The sequence below is a fragment of the Gallus gallus genome, chromosome 2 (assembly GCF_016699485.2).
Source record: "Gallus gallus isolate bGalGal1 chromosome 2, bGalGal1.mat.broiler.GRCg7b, whole genome shotgun sequence".
Lineage (NCBI taxonomy): Eukaryota > Metazoa > Chordata > Aves > Galliformes > Phasianidae > Gallus > Gallus gallus.
Genome location: NC_052533.1, coordinates 10,385,572 through 10,407,027, shown reverse-complemented (window position 1 = coordinate 10,407,027; position 21,456 = coordinate 10,385,572). Strand labels below are relative to the sequence as shown.

At 38.8% G+C, this 21,456-nt stretch overlaps 1 protein-coding gene across 8 annotated transcripts in view; it reads right to left on the bottom strand.

The window, feature by feature from the left end:
• Positions 1–21,372, bottom strand: part of WDR37 (WD repeat domain 37) — a 38,241-nt gene extending 16,869 nt beyond the window's left edge. Inside the window, exons 1-9 of one of the 8 annotated variants that reach the window (XM_015282130.4) lie at positions 21,213–21,372; positions 15,863–15,894; positions 12,678–12,855; positions 9,811–9,907; positions 7,528–7,623; positions 7,315–7,379; positions 4,645–4,780; positions 3,181–3,252; positions 959–1,003 (exon numbers count right to left, since the gene is read on the bottom strand). In XM_015282130.4, the coding sequence (XP_015137616.1) occupies positions 959–1,003; positions 3,181–3,252; positions 4,645–4,780; positions 7,315–7,379; positions 7,528–7,623; positions 9,811–9,907; positions 12,678–12,815 (649 nt within the window). In that variant the 5' untranslated portion in view covers positions 12,816–12,855; positions 15,863–15,894; positions 21,213–21,372. Of the gene's footprint in view, positions 1–958; positions 1,004–3,180; positions 3,253–4,644; positions 4,781–7,314; positions 7,380–7,527; positions 7,624–9,810; positions 9,908–12,677; positions 16,965–20,893 lie in introns of those variants that run through there. The other 7 variants (XM_046932444.1, XM_015282131.4, XM_040695749.2 and 4 more) reach the window with 7 other exon arrangements.
• Positions 21,373–21,456: the final 84 nt, after the last annotated feature.

The window sequence follows — 21,456 nt, the reverse complement described above, 5'->3', positions numbered from 1 at the left end:
AGAGAGTTATTCACTACTAACCAAGATTTTCTTTGCTATGGACAAAACAAACATGCTTCTAATACTCAGGGGTAGTGCTGGGAGTTCTACATTGAGATGAAAAGCAGTTTGTTATGCATGCACAGGCTTGGCACATAAACGTGTTTGAAAAAATTTCTTATAATATAGACCAAGAAGGGTAGAAGAAAGCTCATTAACTCTGTATGATTTTTGGTGTCAGTATTTTGAAAGAGGAAAGAAAGTTTTTTGTTTTCATAAAGTAGTCGTAAGTTGATCAAGTAACAAAGATAGGCCATATGAAAAGTTGTAATGAAAACATTTTGCAGAATCACCTCTCAGAAAACTAACAAAAGAACTAAAGTCTTCCTATGGGTGGCTTTTTGCTTCGGTTTTGTTTTGTTTCATTTGCTTTTATAAGTCTGTTTATATAATGTTGTTTATAGTACTCCATAAGTGTACTCCAACACTGACTACAGGTAGCATATTTAAACAGGAAAATCTAATTAGTCACATTTCTTCAATCCCAGAGGTACTGCCCCAATTGTTGGGCTGCACAGACCACAGCATCAAACACACGAGATCGTTTTCAAACTCAAATTTGCATTGATAATACTCTCAGTCCTGAAAACAGCCTGACACTACCATCTGTGTTTTCACTTTTTCTTCTGCGTATTCAGTAACGTTCTTTTCCTTTACTTCCAGAAACATCAAGAATTCAAAAGTATTAAGACTGATGATTCCAAGTGACCAAGCACAAATGTCAGTATGATATGATAAACACAGATAGAATGATGTAGGCCTGATTTCTTATTCCTTAAAAAATAATGATAATTTAATCAACAATGTTTCCGACAAGTAGAAGAGAGAGGCACCTACAACACCAAAAAGGCAGTAGCAAATGACACACTTATTTTTCCAAAGTGATTAAATAGTCACTAAATGAAAAAAACATACATACCTGTAAGAGCCACTTGCTCAGTTGGATGAAACTTTATCGAATTTACTGCGTAAAACAAAGCAGAGCTTTAAGCTAGTGTACAGAAAGAATTATTTCACAATGTTTTATCACTACAAGCACTGGAGACATCAAGAAGTCTTTAGTTTTAATTGACTTTTTGTACGATTGCAACCTCTTAGTTAAGAGAAACTGTAATATTTCAGTGCACAAGCCTATGCAGTACCAAGCAAGCAGTCATAGAATGGCTTGGGTTGGAAAGGACCTTAGAGATTTAGTTCCAGAAAGTCAATTACAGACACCACAATACACATTTTCTAGCAAGTTATTTCCTGAACCTACTACAAGTGTTTCATGTTAAAGCAGATGAACAAACTCCATTTGAGCATTTGTGTGCAAGCTGACTGGAAATAATGCTCTAGATTTCCATAAAGTGAAATTATTCATAACTGTTCCTAACCTAATCATTAAACTTACTACATATGACCATCAGCTTCCTCATTATCGCTAAAGATTACAAGAACAAATGCCTAAAGATCCAAAGCAAGTAACAAATTAGATTTCAGTCCTGCAACTACATGTAATTGAAGCATGATTGTTTTAAAATACAGTCCTGCAAGAATTCTGTCAGCCTACACAGCTGCTCTTCATTTTTTATTTCAATGAATAAGATTTAATTATGTTACTAAGCATTTTGCATTTGCAAAACCCATAAGCTTCACTTCAATAGTTCAAGAAAGAAATTAAAAATCATTTGTGTTCATCATTTAAGTAAAATAGATGCCTGTGCTCTCAAGAGAATGCTGGAATTCGCTGAGTATTGAGTTGAAAAAGATACTCATTGTTCACACTAAATCACCTCAATAGCATAATAACTGCTGACATTCAACATTTCAAATCAACTGTCACACCTAAATAAGTGAACAAAGTTTTACTAAATGAAAGCTACATGAACTGGAATGTAACATTGTTCTTTTTTTCTTTGGTTTAAACAGTTTACACACATCTGTTTAAACATAGTTTAGAGCTTTTTATTAATTTCATGATTATCCAAGTAGCAACTGGGGAAAAAAAAAAGAAAATAATTAAAAAAAAAAAATCAAGAAAGAAATCCACCAGAGGTTGGAGTTTCTAAACCACATGAGTGGTGCTCCCTAGGTCTCAATTTCAGGGCCAGTCCTCTTCAATGTTTTTAATCAATCACCTAGACACAGCAGTTGAATGCATGCTAAGTAAGTTTATGTGTGATAATTAAGAGAAGCCACTGATTCCCTTGAGGGTTGAGAGGTCTTACAGAGATATCTTAATAGATGGACAACCATCAATCATATGAAAAATTTAACAAGAACAAATGCCAGATTCTGCACCTGGGACAGTGCAATCTGGGAAGTATATACAAACTAGGGGACAACTGGCTCGGTTTTGGCTCAGAATGAGCCAACAATGTGCCCTGTGAACCAAAAGAACCAACCGTATCCCAGAATGAACAGAATAGCTAACTGGTCAAAAGTAATTGTACCTCTATATTCAGCATTGGCTTCACCTCAAGCGTTGCGTGCAGTTTAGGGCTCCACAATACAAGAATATAAAATAATAGAAATGCCCTACTTTGGACACAAGATGGTGAAATGACTAGACAATATGACTTATGAGAAGCTGAGGTACTTGGTTTGCTCAGCCTGGAAGAGAACTGCTGTCTGTAATTTCCTCATGGGGCAGGAGTGGAGAGGGAGGTGCCTATCTCTCTGTAGACTGACTACAGGATGAAAGGGAATTGCTTAAAGCTGTGTCAGGGAAAGTTCAGATTGGAAACTGGGAAATAAACATTTTCACCAAGAGCGTAGTCAAACACTGGACCAAGCTCATCAAGGAAGCTGTGAAAGCCCCACATCTGTTGGCATTCAAGAAGCATTTGGACAACGCTCTTAGGTACATGGTTCAATATGCACGTGGTACATGTTGTAATTGTGCCTGTAAATTTTCTGTATATGCCATTGTTTATTCATTCAGAATTTACAGAACTATCTTAATACTTCTATCTAAAAAAAGAATCACATTAGAAAACATTCCCTAGATGAAGACTGATGGAATTTTACAGTTAACTTGCTAGTGGTGTTGACAAACCATGAAGTAAAACCACAGTAAACATTTTTGCAGGTGTCCAAAAGGCACTTCTCCCTCCCAAAACCACTGCTTCCAGTTTACACAACATGCTCCTATCTTACCTGATCCAACATGTCCTACATACTTGACAAGGCACTTCCCCGTTTCTATGCTCCACAGCAAAGCAGTATGATCTACAAAGATTGAAAAGCAGCAGTAAATATTTATTACAAACATATACTTTTCACTTTTACCTCTAATTCAAAAAGCAAGTTAACTTGGACTGTAAGGCACACCAAAGGAAACAAACTTCAAATCCAGAAAAAGCCAGCACCTCTTGATCATTATCTTACATATTCATTTGAAAAACGTTCCTATCATTACAACTTAATTATCTCTCAAAAGAAGTAAAAGGAGCTACCCCAGTCAGAATGATTTTGCAGTAAGTACAGAAAGGCACATTCTATTTGGGGTATTTTTCCTAATTTGAGTATATACTTATGTATAATGTTCTGATCGCCTGTCAGGAGATTAAGAAACACAAAGAGTTGAGTGATGAAAATCGCAATGAGTCACTAGGAACACAAATTCTATGCACAAACTATTTACTTATTGCTTCGAAGTCTCAAATGCATGTGTCTGCAGAGCACTATGAAAATTTACTTTAAAAGGACTCCAAATATTCCACATGTTCCACAACCCCAATTATCAATTAATATTGAATTATTAATACAAGTATTTTTTAACTGAGGAAAATTTTAATCCTGAATTGGAGAACGGCTGTTTCCAAGTTAAATCACTATGAAGACAAAATGTGCCCCTCAGTGGGCACAAAAATGGTAACAGTTCAGTTTATGAAGCAAAAAAGATTTCTGGTCCATAGTATTTGTGTATGGTAAGTGTCCTCAGTGTCTATTTCCTCTTCAAAAGACTGACAACTCGAACTGACCAACTCGAACTGATTATGGTTTATTTCCTAATATTGTTGCAAACACACCATCCTCTAGACTCATTTTGGATCATCACAGGTACTACTGAATAAGTCAGTAAATCTGTTTCCTCTCTTCAGTGGAGAGTGAGAAATCTAGTTAGATGCATAACAACTGACAAAATAAGGTTTTTAGCTGCCTCTAGATCCTTAAGCAACAGCCCAAAGAATGTAAGCACACAAGAATATGCAAACTATGACACCAATGTCAGGAGTTTTTATAATGCTAAGTTAAACTGATAGAGAACCTTACAGGGATCTCTGAATACAGGAGTATGGCATTGTGTGCAAGACATCTCTTCAAGCAAGCAGCTTCAAGAACCATCCAGTTACGCCATCCAACAAGCTAGAGCTGGCCCTAAGCGAAGAGTGACCTGCATCAAAGCTAACAACAAGGATGTCTGAATTTTCTACAGGATAAATGCATTTCAAGGAAGGTCCAATTTATTTTTGATCTACTGAACTTCTTTAATGCAGCTCTTTCAGTGTGCAGTTCAGCGGTGGAACGAAGAATTCAGGTATGCTCTTGATGTACGCTTGCTATTATTTAGCAATTAAACCTGAATTTTCTGAATGTGCAAGCAACACAAAACCTTACCAGCAGATGCAGTTCCCAAAACCACTGGCTGAGTTTTCGCAACACTGACATCCCAAATGCCATCCCTGTGGCCAACATATTCCTTTACCAGTTGACAGATAGCTCTTGATGTTGTAGTTTTAAAACTGGATACAATCTGAAAGAGCAGAAAGATCAAATTTTTCCACACAGACACAAGATTAAGTAATTATTTCACAAACACAGATAGATACTAACTTGTTCATACCAATTCTTTCATTATCTTACAGTTCACTATTGCTAAGAATTTGTCATTTGATGGTAGGAAAGTATGTTTGCATCGCAACCCAATTTCTTACAGCATGCCCCTATTTACAGAAGGCTAAACTACTCTGTGCTACAATGATACAACCCCATGGGAGTAATCAGTTGTACAAATGCAGTGCAAACTTCCCATCAGCTGTGGGTAAAGGATTATTAAAAAAAAAAAAAACCCTTTCCTTGTCTATTCCCAAACAACTTCATCTGACAACTTAAAGACAGTCCATGAAATTGAGTGTACTGCCTTTGATAATACACACTATTACATAATTCCAATAAAATACAGAAACATTCCATTTCACAAACCTACCACCATTTTTTTCAAAACTGCAAACAGCTAATCACATCAAACACTAGCCTGAGAGCACATGCCAGATTCTGTGTAATAACACATTTTAAAGGCTCATCAAACATTTAGATGAGTTTGACAAGTACATTCCCTCAATGTTAAGGGAAGATAGAGAAGACTCAAATTAGTATGTGCATAAATCGTAGTAAATTAAACGAAAATATGTAGCAAAAATGGGAGAACTACAAGATACTATAGAAAAAGAAAACTGAGAACTCCAGACAATAAAGGTATCGCACTTGCAGAAATTTTCAGATAACAGAGGACTGTAATTCTTCTAAAATAAATGTTTCTTGCTGTAACATTTCCACAGACAACTGAAAACAAGAATGTTAGAAGATTACTCAAAAAAAAAAAAAAGCTAAGCTAAAGTTATAAACATCCTATTATTACCCCACAAATATTAATCCCACAAATTCATAACTGTGCTTTGAGAAAGACTTCCTGAAAAGCTTTGTTAAAACAACACTGAGCAAACAAACAAAGCAATTCTTCAGTGCTTTGCTCAGCACGCAATTATGGAAAGGTATGAAGGTATTCAAAACCTTTAAATACTTCAATACAAACCATACCTTCAACTTCGTAAAAATTAGGAAACTAATTGTCTACATTTCAAATATAATAAAGGGTAAAATACAAAACAAAAAAAAAAAGGTTAAAATTCCATTAGTTTGTGATAACAAAAAGGGTCTGAGGAGAGTCATTAAAGCAAGTTATATAAGGTTTTTACAAGCTAAAGGACATCTTTAAGACTTAAAACTAGGATATTCCAAATCCTGAGCATGACAGCTTTCCAGTGGTAAAATGACAATGTCCTATAAGAATTCCAAATTAACTGTTAGTGTGCATTCCTACTTTATATCCACAGAAGCAACAACCAATAAGGTTCTACTGAAAGGAAAGCAGGTTAATAGCAAAAATTAATCATTCACACTACAGAGTTTCATAGGTTTTTACTACAACCACATGGATGAGACTTTAACACTGAACATGGTCCTCAAACTAAACTGAATCACACATGAGAAATGGAACAGTACAACTAAGTAAACATTTAGGGACTAATACAGTGCTCCTCTCAGATTTCAAAGTAAGTTTTTCAACTCTCAATCTTATACTCAAACTACACTTGCATTCTGTTATTCTAATTTTGAGTCAAATCCTCATGCAAAAGTTTCTGGGGGAAAAGTCCCTCTCCTACCAATCAACAAGTACAAATGTTTCCAAAACTGCTGCACAGTTCCATAATTATTTAATGGCAAGGCCATAATACTCCTTTATAGTATGAGCCATTTTCTACCAACACAGGGAGTCAGAAATTCAAGAACACTACATATTTACAGACAGCTATAGATACTGATTTAATTAACGCTTTCTCTACACATGAAATCTCTGTTGTTTGTTTAATTCCTACTAGCTGTTCCTCACTTCATACACCAGTTATTGGCTCAGTTGGTGTCCAGGTTACTTCTTGGTTCTTTATGCATTCATGAACATTTTTCCAAGAAAAGAAAGCAAATGTTTAAATGCCACTCAACTTTCTACAGACCTGAGGAAAGTTTTTAAATTATTTCAGCACATCTCAAAGTTTCGTATGCAAATAACAAGGTAATATCTGACTGTGTTTCAGCTTTGTCCTATTTGTTAAATCCATATAATTTCACATACTTCCTTCTATACAGAGAACTCAATTCTTTGCAAGTAAACTCAGCAGCTGTCGCAAGTAAACTCAGTCAACTCATTTTTATTTCCCTCAAAATGATGGTTCTCTTTAAAGACCTATTGCTCACGTATATGCGCACAAACATTGTCCCCCCTCCACCAATCGTTTGTTTAAAATATGAGTAGCTACTGTAAAAAAGGAAATAGTGTGATAGAAGTAATGAGAAACTGATGCATCCAAGATAAAGATACTGTTCTTCCTGAGGCAGATCTACATAAAAAAAGCAGTACTTAGCCTAAAGAAATTATAATTTACCACTTAAGACAGCCATATTAGTCTCATGAGTACACGCTGATAAGCAGAGGTTTAATTTGTCTCATACCTTGCTAGTAGATGCCTTGTAAGTTGTCTTTAATTTCTGAGAAAGTTGACTGGTACTATGGCTGGCTGTTGAGACAAATTCAAAGGAAGATATTTCAAACAACATTAGTTTATTTGTACAAGTAACTCATCAATAGATTCCACGTTTGGGCCAGCCAAATACAAAAAAATTACATTCAAAAATAAGATTTAAGATTCTCTGTGGTTCTCTGACCTTTTGTTTTCAGTTGTCCTTTGCTCAGTTCAGCTCCATCAATTGTCTGTCCTTCGGCTGCTAAACGCTCATTAAGTGTATCAATCTCTCTACGTACTGATAACAAAAATTCAAATTAATACAAAAGAAGGAGTACCATTAACAATATCGTTAACATTCTAAATAAGAAGTGTCACAGTTAGCAAGTAATGTCTTGCACTGAGGACAGGAAAAGAGATCAACTTCAATTTTATAGAAGCAGTTCTCACAAAAACATAAATGAAGACTCATGCTGAATCTTCCAGAGATCTACCTTGACCCAGAGTCAAAGGAAAGCATTATTGGCTTCTAATTAGTTATTTTTACTATTAAATGTGACTAAATATTAACAAAGCAACTTCTGTTAAGTATATGGTCCACCCACACTGACTCAAATCCAATAGCAGAAAACTTACAATTGTGTAACTAGTATATTTACAGTGATGTATGTTACCTCTTGACAAAGACTTGATTAATCATCAAATAGTATTCTTCCCTGACCTCCTGTTTACTGTTAAGAGATTCCACAAAAAAGACTGCAAACATACATTTTATACTTTGAGATACATTAAAAATGCAGAAGAATAATGTATACATTTTATATTTAAGTGTTTTAGAAGCATTAAGTACCATCAATATTTTTTACATATAACACAAAGTATTCATTTGAAACAAGAATGTGCTTTTCTCTGAATTATAACCCTTGCCAGGGTCATTTGAGCAACAGAGCAATGGTACAGCAAGATCAGGTACTCTTAAGAGATTTCCAGCTCCTTAGCTGGTTTAAATGGTCACTGAAAATGTTCTTTATAGTTATTCCTTAAAATCCAGGCTGATATCTTTAAACATCTTCCTCAGGTCAAATTTCATTGAAAGATTTTAGCCAGGCAGTTTTCATCTGTTCTCAAGAATAAGGGTAGGTCTGCCTTTCCGACAAATTCTTACAGCTTCTTTAAAAAGGTCATTCGTTCCCAGACTTTGACACAAGACTTTCAGATATGGGAGAACATGATCCATTAGGATTGTGTTTTTTCCTCATTTCTGAGAAATGCACAACAGAAGCACTAAAAAAAGCCAGCTTACACTTGCATATCACCTCCAGTTTGCTGCAAATGAGCAAAGCAGGATTCTCTTTCCTGTGTTCCTAGTCACAAGCACCTAAACTTACTAAACACAACATGAAAGTGAAGTAAACAAAGACAAGCTTGTAGTAACAGATGACTGAAACAAACAAGTCAGGCAGATTAAAACAAACAGCTGAAAGAATTGAGATTGCAGCCTAGAAGGAATTAGATGAGACTAGAAATTAGTTATAATAAGTGAAAGAGAATACATGAAAAGCCAGGATGGAAAACCTGAGACTCCCTACTGAATGTAACTGCAACAGCAATGTAGGAGTTAGACCAAGAGCCAAAATAACAGACTGAACAACTTGGAAGTCATCCCGGGGGCTGAGAGATCACAAATACCAGGAGTGAAAGATAACGTTCTGGTGAAGGAGAAAGATGCAGAAGTAAAAGAAATGGGAGCGATGGAAAATTATTACTCTGAGGGTTACAAGCAAATTCAATGCTTGCTTTTCTGACAAGCTTTTGTGAAGTTCCATAAATGTTTTGGGGGGGGGGGGGGAATCCAAGAACAAACTTTTCTCACTTCCAGCCAACTTTTCAGCAGGAGACTGAAAAGTCAGGTGTGCAAACTTTCACTAATGTAAAAAAAGGTGTAGTGTTGAGAGCACTTAACCAATACAATCTCAGCTTTTTAACAGAAGAAAAAAAGCAGCACATTTCCAATAACAAAGCAAGAATGTTATTGGAACTTGAGTGTTTGGTTTAACTGTGAAAATAGCTTAAGTGTGGAAAAAGGTTTGACATGGAGCCAAAGTAGATGGGTTTGACAATTCAGAAGCCAAGCTTCCAAAATCTAACAAGGAAAATTTAGCAGGGGCTTTACTATATAGCTCCTTTTTTACTCCAGATCGTACATCACTTTGGATCACTTTCAATATGTTACATTACATATATCATATTCTTTTGCAGATAACACTTGGAGTTTTTAACTGATTGCTCAACAAAACTCATGAGCAGCTGCAGGTGCTAGTTATGTGATGCACTAACAAGTACTTTCAATATAAGTTCAAAACAACTTTTAAATACCTCACAGGAAAACTCATTTAATTATATTACAGCACTCAGTGCAATCTTTTGAAGTACTACAGCCTAGATTCAGTGAGTTCCTAAGTTGCTGGAAAAACTATATACTCACATTCCAAATTTTCAATATATAGATTTTCAAACTCCCGCTCTATTTGTCCAAAAAGTTCAAGGAGTGTGTTCCGAACAGAAGATGGTAGTTTAGAATCCTAGGAGGCAAAACATTGGGTTTTACATTTAGTTTTATATAAATATATAAATATATACACACACACTAAGTTAAATATGTTATATATTTAATACATATATGTATAATTAAACTTAGCATTAAAGACGTATATACACACACACACACGCTCTTATCACTAACTGTAACTAAGCATGAAAGAAACAGCAATTTCTAATCCTTCTCTCCTCATTCTAGAAATCTCCTCTTCACAGAAAATATTTTGAGGCAAATTTACAGAGAAGGGCTGAATTTTTCCTCTGCAGAACTAATATAACACTTCTGAGGCATAAAAATAAGTACATGATAAAACCACTAACAAAAGATGTAAATGACTTCAGTACACAGTTGGCTCATAAGTTTCTGTAGGCAGCTGAATTTTATTGACTTGCGTACAAAACAGGGTTCAACACCATGTTTTCAGTAAAGAAACACACAACGTATCCCAACCAAGCATTGATTTCTGCTGGGATTCAAGGTGAATCAGTGCATCAATTACCAAAAGCTGTTGAGAAGACAGCGAGCAAAGACAACTGACTGTAACAGACTGATAAACTCAAATGCCTTATAAAATTTAAAGCAAAGTATACCACTAAAAATGGCAAGGTAGAAAGGAAAAAATATAGACTCATGACAGTATAATAACTGCACTAAATCAATCTACTACCTGCTCTAATCTACAAACATGAATCAATAATTGAGTCGTCCTCATGCAATATGCAAACAAATTCTCCTAAAAGTATTATTTTCTTCAGTTGCTGATACATTACAACACGCAGCTGGCTTATGCAGTTATTACTTATCTAGTTAGCCAATCGTTTCAAGAAGAGTTTCTGCTTAGTGAGCCTTTCTCTAACAATAAAAAGGCCCAACTACTCCTTTCCCTGAAGGCATTCAAGGCCAGGCTGGATGTGGCTCTGGGCAGCCTGGTCTGCTGGTTGGCAACCCTGCACATAGCAGGGGGGTTGAAACTGGATGATCATTGTAGTCCATTTCAACCCAGGCCATTCTATGATTCTTTCCAGCATAACTGTCATCTCAGCGTTCACCTATCAAATTCATCAGGCATGTGCATTTAAGCAACATAAAAAAAAAAAAAGAAAGAAAACATGAAAAGGAAAAAGTATTTAAATTCAAAGTCAACAACAACAACAAAAAAAGGAAACCCAGTCTGCCTCTGCCACAATGCAAATCACCACCATTAGAAGCCTTAAACTACAGAAAAACCATTACGGAACATAACATTAATCCAGGACATCACCCAAACTGAACCTCATTATTTCAAAGAAAGTTTAAGGATGATTATGGTTTGTTTTGTTCTTCAGTGTTTCAGCAAAGCCAAACCAAAAAGAAATTGTTTCCATGCTTATAAACTGAAACATGAACAAAAGCATGGTAGCCATTAGAGGGCAGCAGGCATCTTTGATCAAGTCAACACTTAAGCAACCAGAACTTAATAGTCTAGTTCTTACATTCAGGATGACTCTCTTCAGAAAGCCAGATAGGTTATTTATGGACATCGAGTTCAAGGACAAGAGCAAGAGAAACCATTAACAGATGTGCACAGAGCACACCTGCTTTGTGCATGATTCACTCTTATATGAATGATGTGATACTTTCAGCTTGCTACTTCCAACTGACAGAAACAGGCACAATGCTGAAAGAAGTGGTCTTGTGCTCCTCACAAATAAAACACTGTTGAGAGAAACACTAAAGATTGAACAAATACTTCTGATTCAACCACCCATTAATTCCAGATTATAACAGAAATTCAGTTATCCTACTAAAACTTCAGAATATGGGGAAGGTTTTTAACCTTCTTCTCAGAGCCTGGAAGCATTAGCAAATCCAAACCAACGTGGTAAAAAAAAACATTACCCAGATTTCATGTTGTTTATAGCTCCATTGTGAAATAGCATTAATATTCACTACATGTTAGAATTGGCCAGTGGGCTGTTAAGGTTAAAAGTCAACAAATTAAGAAAGATAACTGATAAAGCATTTAAAAATTCTACATATCATAGTATAATACATTTGTAGAGTTTGATGAGAAGTACCAAAGTAGGTTAATATTTTTGTTCCCGACACAGATGTGGCAGCATGGCTTGACCTCTCAGCTGCTCTTCGTTCCTGAAGTAAGGCTACTTTTCAGTTACAAGACATGAGTAGTCTACTGTGCAGGAAAGTATTTAGATCCAACTTTCGAATGATAAAACTAATACTGTAATTAACTGAACAACAGATTCAGTAGGAAAGCCTGTCAAACCAGTGAAATACAAGCTGTTCACTTCAGAGTACCTGCAGACAGCCCACAAGAGAAAGCGAGGTTTCTCACAGCTAAATGGTATTTCAAAAGAACTCCTTGATAACAAATCAAGTTTTACATAACCTTTGCCAGGCCCACATAAACACTGCATATTCAGTTTGATACTAAGTAGTCTTCTAACTGCTGTTTGCTTATGTTAACCAGCACTGCTTTAAATGCTTCCTACAGGAGCCCTAGCTACAGTTAATTTCAATATTAAGGTGAAGCATTCCAACTACATTTCTACAGAGACTGTAGACTCTACTACTGACTACATTTACCACAGAGACTGACATGATTATAAACATTTTGGAAGTTTATGATTGTTGTTCACTTAAACTTACATGCACAGAAAAATCACGTTTTTTTTTTCCACATAAAATACACTGTTCATAAAAAAACCACCCCCCACTAAGGAAGTTACCTAAGCAGTGGTGTATTACTTTACCTGCCCTTCCAACATGTCTCTCTGCAGTCCTGCCCGTTCTTGCTCAGAACTGTTGGTTCTTCGGATTGAAAGACTGTGCGATTTGCGTTTCTGCTTTGCTTGGCGAGCAGATGCACAACTTCCACTTTCTATGGGCATTACTTCAAAAAAGCAGCTTCACGGAGGCTCCTACAATAAACTGAGGACAAGCAGCAAACGTCACCAATTGCTCTGCCAAAGCAACCGAAGTTTAACATTCTTCCTCCAAACAAAGATCTTAGGTATACTACATTTTGGAGTTGTTTGGGGTGTCATTAAAGCAGAGAGCTATTTGAGAAACAACATTAAACTCAAAAACATGTAAGTTACTATGCAAATAAAGAATGGGATCATTTCTGCATTGCTTTTGACTTAGCTAACCGCCACAAAAGGAAAAGAGATTTCATTGCCTTCCTGACTTTGGTGAGTACCAGCAGCAATAGCCCCAAAACGCTTCCAGGAAACAATCATTACGCATACCATATTTCACTGACATGCATGCAAAATTAAAACCCAGCTGGAAAATGAAAGCAAACAGACATGATAACTTAGGGACACTGTCAGGTTAGGAATGTATAATGCAATATTAAGCACTAGTATATGAAATTGAGCTCGTGTGCTTGTTTACATATAGCAGAAGTTATGTCCAAGGACAAACCGCAAACTGCATTCCACCATATTTGACAGCTCACGGTTTCACCTTCTTAGGCAGTAAAAGTGCACTTGACTTATCAGGACAGCGAAAGTGAGCCTGACTTACCAGGCTGCTGCTGCTAATTTTTAAACTTCGGCAGCTTCTTAATGTCAAATATGCATTTTAATATCCTTACAACACCTGACAGTATCACCGAATGGTATTACCATGCATGATCCACTGCTTTCCCCTGCTTAAGAAAAATCAAATAGCGTTTGATTTCTTGCACAAACAAGTGGAGATATTCTTCAGTCAAAATATTTTTATTTATTTTTAAAAAACAAACAATTTCTGGATTTATTTTTTTTTAATTAAACCCAATATTCAGCAGAAATTACTTTTAGCTTCATGAAGTACCAGCTGTTATATGTTCAAAGCATTTTAGGAATTATTAATCAATTTTTTTTTTAATCGTGAACATTGAGAACAAACTAAAAATTCATTCTCCAGCATAAATGATTTCCAAAACAACAGTTACGACTTAAAATAACTGCAACAGTCTGCAGAGAAATAGGAGAGCAGAGTTGGCAAAGCTGACAAGGCAACTGAGCTTCCTTTCAGACAAGCTGATCAAAGAAAAATATCAACCAAACCCAGGACTTCCAATTTAAGATCCGCCAACACACCAGATCTCAAGCTAGGAATGAGCACCATCACTATGAAGAAGATCCAGCATTAACCAGTTTGGTGAAGTTAACATGGGATTTGCAACTTTCTAGCACATCGTAAAGCCAAGGAAAAGTATCACTTACTAAAAACACAGTATGTATCATGAATAAAAACAGCTTTGAATTTGCCTTCGTTTCTATAAGTATATATTAAGATACATAAATGAGACTAGATTTAACTAGGATTTTATGCCCATAATCCTCACATCTTCTCAAGAAGTACCTGGTATCTTATTAGCTATTGGAACATCTGAGTTCCAGCAACCTGACACCAATCCCACAGGGAATCTAGAACAAAAATTCAGAGTGCCCCAATATCCTGTACTGAATTCACTGCAAGGATTTTATTCATTTCCACTGGACTCTGCACAGTCCTCCCCCGCAACTAATCCCACTGGAGCTTTCCACGTGTGATTAATCAGCAGTAACTAATTGGCTCTATATATACATACATACATATATATATATAAACCTAAGAAGAAATTAAAGAACTGCCATTAGGTAGTTTCTTATTTCACCAGGTCTCATTTTTTTCCCTGTGGCTACACGCCTCTATCATAGAAATACAGGGCTGAAATAAAACAAAACAAAACAAAAGCCAACCCTGTAATCAAGTTACTGCCAATTTTCTCCGAGTATCTTCCTGTCCTTGAACACATGGCTAAGAATTAGGAACAGGCTTTGCAGCACTCACCACGTTTGTGTTTCTTTTCAAGCTACGATCAGACACCAAACACGGCTGAAGAGTCTCCTCTGTTCTATTCTCTCTTACCTCATTTGGGAACCACTCTTCTGGTGCCTTTCAGTTTCGAGGTTCCTGCAGTGTGGCCCAATGCAACAAACTGTGCGCACACAGATGCATTGAACAGTTATACATCTATACAGACACGCAGTTGCATACAATCACATAAATCAGCTTATGCCATTCACTTAAATGCCACAAAAAGAAATCTAACGCCTACCAACTCCTGCCAGCTACTGGCTTCTAAGCTGTGGTTATATACAAAGGTATTAATATGGTTTATATTTACTCCTTACTAGGCATTGTTCTTACTATGTTAACTTTCACTTGACCTCTGCTGCCAAGCTACTTCATTTCAGAGCACTTCACCAAGAAACACACTGTTCTGGACTGCTCCGGGACACACAGATTCAGCAGCTGTAAAGCAGCACACTGTGCCATGTAGAATTTAAAGGGACACGGTCAAGGAGGAAGATGATATTTTCACAGGGTGAAATTCTCACATGAACTACACAGGAGTTTCTACTTCCACAGCGAACAGAACAGGCCAGATACGAAGCACTCGCCGTGCTCTGCTCATGCCCTGGCAGGACCACATCCATGCACCGTTTGGGAGAGCAAGCATGCACAGCTCCCTGCAGCAGGCTGCACACAGCCAGAGCAAAGCTGCAACCGAGAGGCGACAAGCAGGCATGTGCACACAGAAGACAGGAAGGAGGAACGGAGGGGGTCCAGCTTAACCGCCTGTCATGTTACTCTTACTTCCACCAAAAGGCCACGTCACCTTTTAGTAAGGGAGCAGTAACGACCAGTTTATAAAACCCAGACATAAACTCGAGTAGAAAAGTAATGACGGTGTCCCTTTAAACGTGAACTTCTCTTTGAAATTTCAGAAACGTTTTCAGCACTGACCACAACAGTAAACAGCTGCAGATTTTCCAGTAGATTTTACAGAACAGATCCTTGGCAATACGATGCTCAATAAATCACTACATCAGGTGCTCATTTCTAGCAGTTACCTGATTCCCCTTATTACGTAAGGTTGTCAAACAGCGAGAATTACCTGTCCAGAATATCAGTGTCATGTTACATATCCTATGAAAACCACATTAAATATTGATTAGTAAAACAGTCAGTAGTACACAAACCAAAGTATTTCACATTTTTGAAACGTCTGTAGTTAGAACACAGCAGATGATGGGAAGGGGGCAATGGAGTAGGGAACACACGTCAAGGCTAAGTGGTAAATCTGAGTCAAGCAAACTAAGAAAGAAGACAGTAAAATGACCCCTCACTTATCATTAGTCACACAGTGTTAATCAGAGCATTCAAACGTTACAAACGGGTTCTGAGGGTGCATTGCCCCTCCCCTCTCCCCCCTTACAAATAGGACAAGCAGTGTGAAATATCACCAGGAAGGATGGGAACAGCTTCCTGAATAAATGAAGCTGAATTCACAGAAGCTAAAAATAGAGTATATAAAACCGAAAAGTGCTTCCAAAAAAAATAGAGAAGGGAAAAAAGAACGGTATAACTAACGTGTATTCAGTAAAGGCACACCAGTAAACAAGCACTCCACTATTACAAGTGAGCTTGTAAACCATACTGAGCATTTCTGCTCAGCCGTGTTGGAAAATGCCGTGTCTGCACAGTGCTCCTCACACAGCGATCTGTCAGAGCCTCAAGAGAATGGCACCGGATGAATTTCTGACCATGTCAATCAGCAGAAGTAGGGGGGGAAAAAAACGTGTCCTAGAAAAGAGTCCACAGGTGATTAGCAAAGAGACCACAGGTGATTACTACTTGCTGAATGTAAAGACACTTCGGTATTTCAATTACGCTGTTTAATTAAACTCAAATCATATTTTACAGTCTGTTAAATTAAAGCTCTGTCACCTACCTTTCTGTAACAGATGTTACCGTGTATTCACAGGAAATAGTTCATTAGAGTAACAGTGAACAGCAGATGTGCAGCCAGTTACCAATTTATTCAGCTACAATAAAGAAATGGCACTGAACAAAAATGCCATTGGCCTTGCTGCCAATGCACACTGGTCTCTTACTTAAAAATTAATTCAGTGCAGCAGTCAACCAATTCTACTTGCATGCTTCTACTTCTGAACATGGAATAAGAGCAGCAGGCAGCTGAAAGGAACTCCTGGGGTGTGGATACTGCTGAAGCCAGGAAGAAAAGCTGTTTTAAGAAGTGTCAGAGCTCAGATCAAACAGCTACAGTACTGCATTTCCTTTTTTGTTCATTCAAAACAACACACAGGTCTGGAAAGGGAAAGCATCCGGAAATTTCAGCACCATCTCTTACCCAAGATCTCCCTGCTCCATTTTGTTTAAAGTTTAGCAGTACCAGCACTTACTATTTAAAGGATTTTGTCAAAACAAAACAATTGTACTGGATTTCTGTGTGCTCTTACGTCTCCTACGCTGTTTCAGGTCTTTCTGTTGCAAATACGTTTTAGAACCAGAGTTCAGTGCATACTATATAAGAAACAAAGGATTACAACAATAGTAATTACTGTCCTATGCGCAACGATAACACCTTAAGAAATAAAGATGCCAATTAATGTGTTGTTTTCATGCAGCAGGGAAAGAATGGAAAGACAGGAGCATTGTTACAGTTATTAAGTTCCTAATTACATATAACTCAGTTTGACAGCATTACTCGTGAGTTAAGGGAATTTGAAAGTCAATCTACACCCCTACAACCTTCGTTAATATGCAAAGGTGTCTAATTTAAAAGAGTGAAACTTCCATTTTGAAGTCAGAGAATAGAATCAAAGAATCTTTAGAGTTGGAAGGGACCTTTAAAGGCCATCTAGCCCAGCTCCCCTGCAGTGAACAAGGACATGCACAGCTACGTCAGGTTGCCCAGGGCCTGATCCAGCCTGGCCTTGACAGTCTCCAGGGACAAGGCATCAACCACATCTCTGGGCAACCTGTCCCAGGGCCTCACCACTCTCACTGTAAAACACTTTTTCCTTATATCTAGCCTAAATCTGCCATCTTTAAGCTTGAAACCTCTTCCCCTTGTTCTATCATCACAGACCCCGCTAAAGAGTCTGTCCCCTTCTTTCCTGTAGCTTCCCTTTACATACTGAAAGGCTGCTATCAGGTCACCTCGCAGCCAATTCCAAGAGTACAGCACACCCAAGAAAGTTCAGGTTAAACAGACTCCTTGGTAATACTAGGTGTTTTTCCTAAAGATAAATATTTAGGAAACAAGACTACTCCAGATCATCACAGATGATGCCAGAACCAGTGAGAAGCGCACTCAAACATTACAAAACCCACTCAAGCACTACAGTGTGACTTGTTTATTCCTAAATTTAGTACTGCATGCTTTCAAACAAAACTGGATGTTATTTGACAAGCCAGAGGGGAAATCGGCCACCAGTGAAAAGGTGACAACCTCCTTCATAAAGAAACCGCACAGATGAATTTTAATTATATTATGCAGCTGGAAGCCAGTGATACAGACTTCAGCACATTAGTAGATACCCACTCTGAGCAAGCTTCTAACACAACACTGAAGTGTAAAGCAGCCCAGTTTTGCTGCTAGCAAGTTTTGATCCTGCTAATTCGACTATGTCAGCAAATGTTGCAATCCCATCAAAATGCATCACTGACTGAGCCTGCCAACTACCACAGCAAAAAAGCTATATCCTTAACCATATATATTTACTTTAGCTGACATTGAACAACAACTGTTATTAAAAATAGATGACTTTTTATCTAGAATATAAAAGAAACCTGGTTGGGTCCACTGATATCATCAGAGCAAAGAACTCTGAAGTTGAATTGCTGAAGTACTGAAAGCATACAGCATTCCTTAGAGAGCTGTGTTAACCATACTCACTGAATATGCTGTTTCAATTAGCTTAAATACTACATACAACATACAATACAACCTTGCATTTAACACTTTGAATGCCTATCTACCCAAATATGTGTTGTGCTTTATTTTATTAATGAGTATTGATCAGCTGATTTTTCTTGGACAGTTCAATAAAGAACATCAAGTCCTGCTAAATGACTTTCTGCTAATTCAGTCCTAAAGAGCAGCCTCCAAACACATTTTGTTTCTTTAGCTGTCTCACAGACCCTCCTGTATTAGCAAATCCCTAACGGCTCAGGAGCAGTCTGGTTGCATGTACAGGTATGCAAATACAAGACCTGAGGGTGAGGAATCCCAAGGAAGTTCAAGCTCAAAGGTGGTTTACCTTAAACAAAGGTATTTGTTTAAGGAAGCACTGCAGCTCATTTAGAGGCCAGAATCTTACAGTGCTGTCTCTAAACAAACAACGTTCAGGCTTTTACTACCAGCACAGCAGATAAACTGATAGTATGTTTTTATGCAATCAGAATTATCTCTAATACCTTCATTCATACATCAGTTGCTAATAAATTAGAGTATTTTACTGTTAAGACAGCAACAGAAGCAAGCAGCTCTGACACTAAGCCTAGCACATTCAGCACACTTTTCTGAAGCACTGATAAGCAACCCTCACACAGCACACTCATTAAGCATTTCCTCATATTGCCTACTAGGTCTCTGGACGGTGTGCAACAGCACAGTGAGTCCCCAGTCCTACCACTCTGCAACACTAAGTCTCACAACCATCAGCAGGAATTACCAGATGGTGAAAATATAACAAACTTCTCTGGCTTGGAAGGAAACTCTCCCAATTCCTGGTGCTGGCACACTCTCCCTGCAGAGGTTGGAAGCAGCAGCATCCCAGACAGGCCTCACCAGCCTGGCCTTCGTCTCCCAGAACAAGCTGCAAGCCTCAGCTCCAGGACCCACGAACTCCACGACATAATTCCTACCTCACCACAAACATACCAATAACACCACTTCTCCCTGTATGATGTAGTAACTCTGGTTTGCAGTTTCTAGTTCCTGCAGAAGTAAGCTTCTCTTTTATTTTCACCCCACTCACAAGACTCCTCACATGACTGACCAACGCTCCCAGGCACTTCAGTCAAGAGGCTCTGCAACTATTAAGGAGTCCTAAGTTTAAATGTAAGACAAGGTATGAGGGTGTCCACATCAGACAGCCTCAGAGAAAGTTATATTTAAATGTAACATAATAAACCTAGTTTAAGGATAAGCGTTCACAGAGAGAAAGCAGCATTAAAAATACAAATGACACTTGGACTTTGCCTTGAATTCTAACATTTCATGAATGCATTTCTCAAAGAAATTGCCCCAGTCCACAGCACACAAAGCTATGTTTAAGGTTATTACAGAAAGACACGTTAGGAATGACACATGCAAGCATGAGATCTTATCTAATATAAACTACTTTTACGAAAATATACCTGTGGAATCTTGAGGTTACCAGCTTGCTTTTTAAAATATCACGTAAAGAAAACTGACAACAGCAGTCTTGCCTGGAAAACTGTTTCAGAACTTTGTTTATCCAAAAAGATACTGCTGTGATGTTCCAAACTGTGTGCCTGAACAATAGAGCGTGCATAATTTCAAGGTGTATTCAGTGACACTGAATCACTCCCAAGAAGTGGTTCCACCAGTTCTTTAAGTAAATCCTCCAGGTGCTACTCTTACAGAAAGCGCAGGTGGAAAACACTGTAACAAGTCAACATTTGACAGGCTGGAAGAGGCAACTGCAAGGACCCATGCAGAAGTTTGCCTTCTCAGGTACGCTGAGAACAGATAGCCTTGAACAGCGACTTGAGGCTCAGCTTGAAAAAGTTTTCCTCGTCTTTGCACAAGCACAATCTTCATACTTTCCTCCTCCTACACCTGGAAACTGAAATCTACTCAACTGTTTAATAGAGGAAATATATTCATTCTCCTCCAACATTCGTTTCCACAATCCTGAGCTCAGGAAAAGAGAAAGAAATACTGCAAACGAACCGTGATGGAGGTGAGCCACACACAGCGGCCACTTCCAGGCCACCTCCCGCTGCCCAAGGCCAGCTCTGCCAGCAGCACGTCCTGCCCGCTGCCTGCGGCCTCCCATTCCCGCTCCATCTGTGCACAGAACAGGACTCAGTCCTTGCATTAACCAGCCGCCCCACCTGGCCTGGCCTCAAGACACAGAGCGGTACATACACAAAGTTGGCAGTCTCCTAAGCAGCCATCCCCATCTTCAATTTCTACAGGACTGGATGATCCCACAGCCTCAGGCTTAGCTGTTACAAAAATAATAACAACACGGCAGCTCTCGCTTTTAGGGAGGGCCGCGCAGGTCACCTCAGGGGATCACGTCGGAAGCAACACGCAGGTAACAGCCCGAGCCCCCGCCCCCCAGCCCGGCCGCAGCCCTCGGGGAACCGCTGCCGGCCGCGGGGGTCGCGGCGGGCGGGAAGATGGCGGAGGGTCCGCACCCAGCCGAGGCAACGGGGAAGGGGCGGCGCGGCCCCGCACTCACCTGTCAGCCCCAGCGGGCGGGCGGAAAGGGGCAGGGCCGCGGGCGGCGGCGGGGGGGAGGAGGAGGAAGGCGAGGGCGGGAGGGGAACGGCGGTAGCGAGCAGCCCGGCGCCGCGCTCCGGCAACGACGCGCCTCTCAACTGAGCGGCCCTCGCGGCGACATCCGGCGGCGAGCGGAAGCAACGCTCGGCTCCCGCTCGCCGCCCCGGCGCCATGGAGACCAGGCCCGCCCCGCCCGCAGCCGC